The 6000-nt window shown below is 35.0% G+C and overlaps 1 protein-coding gene across 1 annotated transcript in view; it reads left to right on the top strand.

Moving 5' to 3' along the window:
- Positions 1-224: 224 nt before the first annotated feature.
- The window catches only part of FANCL (FA complementation group L), a 43608-nt gene continuing 37832 nt past the window's right edge, over positions 225-6000 (top strand). The window contains exons 1-2 of the mRNA XM_081333484.1: positions 225-339; positions 3340-3398. Coding sequence (XP_081189610.1) covers positions 244-339; positions 3340-3398 — 155 coding nt within the window. The 5' untranslated portion in view covers positions 225-243. The remainder of the gene's footprint in view (positions 340-3339; positions 3399-6000) is intronic.

The following is a 6000-nucleotide window of genomic DNA, read 5'->3' as shown; positions in this document are numbered from 1 at the left end:
TCGGTTACTGGCGTGGTCTACTTTTTCACGGTTTTGCCTGCTTCTTGTCCAAGGCTTTCCCTCGCTAAACCGAGAGTAATCAGAAAACACGGAGGCGCCCTCATGAATATTCTCGCCCGATAAAAATAACGCGTATTCCGCGCACTATTTCCTAGTCTTAGGGAGGAGACAGAAGCGCATGCGCTTGTTTTGGCGGGCCAGGGTGTGCTGTTAGAGGGGCGAAGGGAAAAGAGTAGCCAAGAAATGGCTACTGGATTCGGCTCTTTGCTGCGCGAGTGCCCGCTTCTCCTGCCTCAGAACCGGGAAAAGAGTGTCTACGAGGGCTTCGTCACCGCTCAGGTACCGAAACACTCGCGGCGGCGAGGGGTTGGTGGCGGCAGCAGGTGGATTATCTCAGTTCCGGTTCATCCGTGGTTTTTATTTATTTATTTACCAAGAATGTGGTGTGGCAGGTAAGGGATAGGATGGTCCCTGAAAACCACCTTGATGTTTTCCGTGTTCAGTAAGGATTGTGATCCTGTGTTTTTTTTGGAAGCTTATCCACGCCCTGCCTTGGCTCTTTTCAGGTGCAGAAAGTGTCCTGCCTCCTGTGAAAGAGATACTTCATAAATGCCTGTTTTCTCTCTCTAGCATCTCCAGTGGCATGCACACAAAATAGAGATATTGTAGAAGGGCAGCCGTGCAAACCTCTGGTATCAGAGAAGAGGTGAAGTCCTGTAGCCCTGTTAAAACTTGCCAATTTTATTATTATAAGAGATAAAATAATACAGTGAGTGACCTGGAAGTTTTGGGCTTTTCAAAGTCCTGGAGAATCCATAGGATTCCCAGCCTTAAATTAGCCTACTCTTCCAAATCTGTCCTCCAGATTAGGTGCACTGCAGCCTCTTTATTTTCTGCCAGGATAAGTAAGGCCTCTCTGTTCAGAATTATTATTATTATTATTTAAACTTATATACCGCCCTTCTCCCGTAGGACCCAGGGCAGTTCACAAGGCAATTAAGACAATGTAACAATACAAAAGTTAATAACAAATTAAAATAAATTAAATTATCCTTGATTAAATCTAAAACCCTTAACTCTAATTAAAACCCCATATATCATGGGATATATCCTAGAGCAGTGTTTTGCGAGTTGAAATCTTAAGTGGTTGAGGTTGAGAAACACAGCCTGAGAGAAACCACTGCTAGGAGCAATAGCATCAAGGAAAAAATAGCTTCCTATCATTGGGAGAATGTCCTATCATAGAACGCCCTATCATAGAAGAAAAGAGTATTATTTAAGTGCACATTACTTTTACTGTATTTTCTTTCTACTTCTCAAAATAATTTATATCACTCATTTTCTAAACAAACCCATCTATTTCTAGCTTACAAAATAAAGTAAACTTGAAAAAATACACTGTTTTTCCAGTGGGGGAAAAGGGAAGAAATATCCTTCCCTCTCCATGTAATGTTTTTATAGTTATTGTCCATTTATAATTTATATCTATGTCTATAATACATCTATTATAGTAAAAGGGATTTGTAAGTTCTTTTTAAAAGTAATAATATACTGAATTATAGTTATTTGACTTTTGCGATTCACAATTAAATCTGCTTTTTAATTCCTAAAAAGGCTATTTAAATATAATAGAAGTGAGAGTTACAATATACTATGAAACTAAAGGCTGTAGGATACATTAATTGTACTTCTCTTCAGAAATTTATGAAAGTTTCTTTGCAAAACTATCATTTGGATGGTCTCGGATTCAAATGAGAGGTGGAGGAAGAAAGGGAGACACATTTAAGAATTTAAAGACACTAAGATGGAAGCTTGATTGGCACAAAAAGGCGAGAGTTAGATTTAAAAAAATTAGACTTGTCTCTTGGGATTTGTAAGGACAGAGCTTAAAAATATAAACTGATTTTATATTTAGGTTTTAGATCTTTAAAGGAAAACAAAATTAAGCCTCTAGAAGACAGTTTTGAACTAAACTATAGAATCTGGGTAGGGACGTGGTGGCTCAGTGGGTTAGGACACTGAGCTTGTCGATCAGAAGGTCGGCAGTTTGGCGGGTCGAATTCTGAGTGCCGCGTAACAGAGTGAGCGCCTGTTACTTGTCCCAGCTTCTGCCAACCTAGCAGTTCGAAAGCACGTAAAAATGCAAGTAGAAAAATAGGGACCACTACGGTGGGAAGGTAACAGCGTTCTGTGCGCCTTTGGCGTCTAGTCATGCCGGCCACATGACCACAGAGACGTCCTCGGACAAGCGCTGGCTCTTTGGCTTTGAAACAGAGATGAGCAACCGGCCCCTAGAGTTGGAAACGACTAGCACGCATGCATGGGGGAACCTTTACCTTATAGAATCTAGATTTTTATAACAAAACATAGTATTTTAATAATTGTGGAATGGTTAAGACAAAAAATATTTTTCTGATAATTGGTGATTTGTTAAGATGAAAACTAGACTTTACTGATAAAACATAAGAATGTTTTGTAATGAACAATGTAAGTTTTGTAGACAAGAGAATTATTCTTTATTGAAATAGGGAATTGTGGGTTACCCAAAAATTAAGCTTTCTTTTGTACATCATAGGCTACTCTAGAGTATTTTATTGCAATTAGATAAAACTTAAAAACAGGATATTAATATTATTAGTGAAAATATATTGAAAATTCTGGTAATTGAGTAGAAATGTATTAATTTGATTATTTTGAGTAGATCACTATTTCTTTCTTCTTTCTCTCAGGACCCCATTCACACTATTAAAATTATGGAGGATCCCAGAAAAAGCTTTTTTTTTTGTATGGATTATATTCATCAACATTGACCATTTAAAAAATCTTGGTTTTGCTCCTTGTTTCTTTTTCTTTTCTATCATGTCTTTCCTTTAACAAATTGTATCTAGTAAACCTGTATACAGTATACAAAATCTGCTATTGACCTATTTATTGCTATATTTCTCTATTATTGTTGAGCAAATAATCATTATTGTTTTATATTGAGAATTTAGTGCCATAGTATTAGTTGTATTGTATATACTGCATAGCAGTGGTCTTCAATATTTGTGGCTTGGAGGCCTGGCTGGTAGGGGAGAGGGGAACTGGTCTTGGTGAGTAGTGGGCAAGCTCCGGCCTGCCACTCGCACAGCCCAATTCCAAATAGGCCATGGACTGGGAGTGGGTTGGGGACCCCTGCTGTATAGGTTTTAAATAGATGAAATTAAATGAAAATTATTTTAAAAATGTGAAAAAATAATATTAGAGCATACCTTTAAAAGTCTCTGATATGCTCAAGCATGTAGGCTTTGTTAAATACATATATCTGAAAATATGCCTAATGTGATTCTGTATTTCCAGGGGAGAGATTTTCACATAAGGATATTGTTACCAATGGATCGTCAGTTGAAAAATGCTAGGTGAGGAGCATAATTTCTTTATATACTGTTTTAATTTCAAAAATAATTTCATTTTCCTACAAGGAAAGGAATGATCATTAATTTGACTTGAAGATATTTCCAATATTAGTGTTTGTTGTTACTAGTTAAGTTTGATGCTAGTTAACTCAAATATAATTTGTCAAGTCATCCGCCCTGAGTCCTTCGGGAGAAGGGCGGTATAAAAATATAATAAATAAATAAAAATAAATAAATTTGAGAACACAGTGCAATTTATGGGAATGAGAATATTTTCTAATTCTGGAGGCTAGAACTACAGAAATATAACTAGAAAGATGTATTTGGTCTTAGAATCAATCAAACTGAAGTAATACTCAGGTAATAACTGACTGTTAGAAAACTAAAATATTTTCAATGCTCTAGCTAAGAAAGCATCACCTTCCTTTCCCAACTTGACAGTAAGATATGCACTATGATGTTCTGATTCATAGTGCATGTTATTTGTATGATGTTTCTATTACATCAAGATACCCTCATTTTTCACAAATGATCTCAGATCTGGCTTGGTAAGTTCTGCATTAATGTATGGATATTTCTACCAAGTCAAGCCCCATGTTACTGCATCATTACTCTTACCAGATTGACTCATAAGATAACTTGTATGTCTCACCTCAGAACAGCCATGCTGTTTGAGGCATACTTTACTTTTTGAGTAGGCTGTATGCAAGGAGTTAAAGAATCAGCCCAAGTTTGGCTTTTCAGGGACTTTTTAACTTAAAGTTTTATAAATACTCACAAAATTGAGTTTCTAACATTTGATTAAATTACAATAAAACTTAGCATCCTTATTTAAGGAAGGGAAATGGGAAAAATTGGGGAAAGTAGGGCATGAGGAAATGTCTGAAGAAGAAATTCTGACATTGTTATCACCCTTTATTCACTGATGTTTCAGAATCAGGGTGAGGTGGAGGAAATGTGTGGGGAAAGCAGGCTTTAGGGTGTTATTTTGTTTCAGGAGGTTAGGTGGAGGAAGAAAAAGTGCCTGGCCTTTTTTAATTTAGGTCTCCTTTTTTCTTCCGTCTGTGCAAGTGATTTCTTTCTATCTACACAGACTTACCTACTTGTCTCTATTCCTACTTTAGAATTCATTTACTGAGTACAATCTAAGGCCCCCTGAAAAAAAATATGAAAGTAAGGAATGCTACATAACACAGATCGGGGGCCATGCACCTCTATAAAATTATACCAAAGCAAAGCCAAAAATCAATTTCTGACATGGCTTTTTTAAAATAGTAATTTTATGAAAACTATAATTGCAAAGATAAAATCTAATACAAACTAAAAAATAAGAATAAAATAAATAGTTCAGAAAAGAAAAAATACAAAAAATGAAAAAGAAAGAAAAAATAATATAGTAAAGAAAAAGAAAAGAACTATATAAAAATAATTTCCCCTTTTACAAGTATAAATAATTTTAATAATTAATTTTCTTAAAACAACAAATTATCTCTTCCCATATTCCATCTGTTAAAAAAACTTAATAGCTTAACAAATCTTAAAAGGTTGTCATTTCAATCTTGATTAGCAAAAGTTCATTAAGGCTTACCAGAGATAACATAACTATTTTAACTTAGATCAAATCAACTTATTAATAGTGTTGATCTTTAGTCTATTTAAATAATTTTTTCACAAAATTCTTCAAATCTTTAACAAGCCTCTTGTAATTTAATATAGAGAAATGTTCCACATCTCACTCTTGACTTATTGTTTATATAATACCTTTTAATTTTAAAGACATTACTTTTTTATGTGCAGTGTAGCATCCTTTTCATATTATTCTAGCTTGTTCATTAAAACCTGGAAAACAGTATCTCTTTCCTTTCTGCTTTAGATTTCTCCTCCTTCAGTCTGTAGAATTCTTATGACATTATGTGATAGCTATTCATGTGAAAGATTTAAATGCCTGTATGAAATAAGACTAGTATTTTGGATTCCGAGGCAAGAAGTGCTTAAGAGTATACATCAGTTTTAATTAATTTTATTGATTAAATTGTACACCGCCCAGAGTCCCTCTCTGAGGGAGATGGGCAGTTAAAATGTGTGAAAAATAAATAATAAAATAAAATACTGGGGGGTGAACATAACATTTATCTGCAGCAGTTCTTATACCAGATATTTTTATTGAACAAATAGGAAGATCAGGGCTTCATAAGTGTTATCCAGTATAATGCTTTTTAACAGTATTTGTTCTTGCAAGGTCTAATGTGGGAAAATGAAAGTTACTGAAATAAAATGCAATAAATAGTTGTTTTCAAAAACCTGTAAAGTTCGCATTACTTCTACAGATTTATAGTGCTTCAGATCCAAGGCAAAAAAGTGCTTTAGGGTAGGCATGGGCCCCATACTGCTCCTGTTGCAGAAAAATAAGCATTTGAGATGATAAGACACTGACAGCTTGTCCATGTCCACTCTGAAGCTACAGTATCACCATTGCAAGTTTTTCCTGGGATTGCAGAATTACCATGTCCGTGGTCTCTCTGAAGTACCTTTTCAGGTTTAGATCCATCACGCTTCACAGACCTACTAATTTCCAAAGCATAAATTTATTAAATATATAATATAT

This window comes from Vipera berus (assembly GCF_964194415.1).
Source record: "Vipera berus genome assembly, chromosome: 1".
Taxonomy (NCBI): Eukaryota; Metazoa; Chordata; class Lepidosauria; order Squamata; family Viperidae; genus Vipera; species Vipera berus.
The sequence above is the reverse complement of the archived record's forward strand: the minus strand, read 5'-3'. Positions and strand labels throughout refer to the sequence as shown.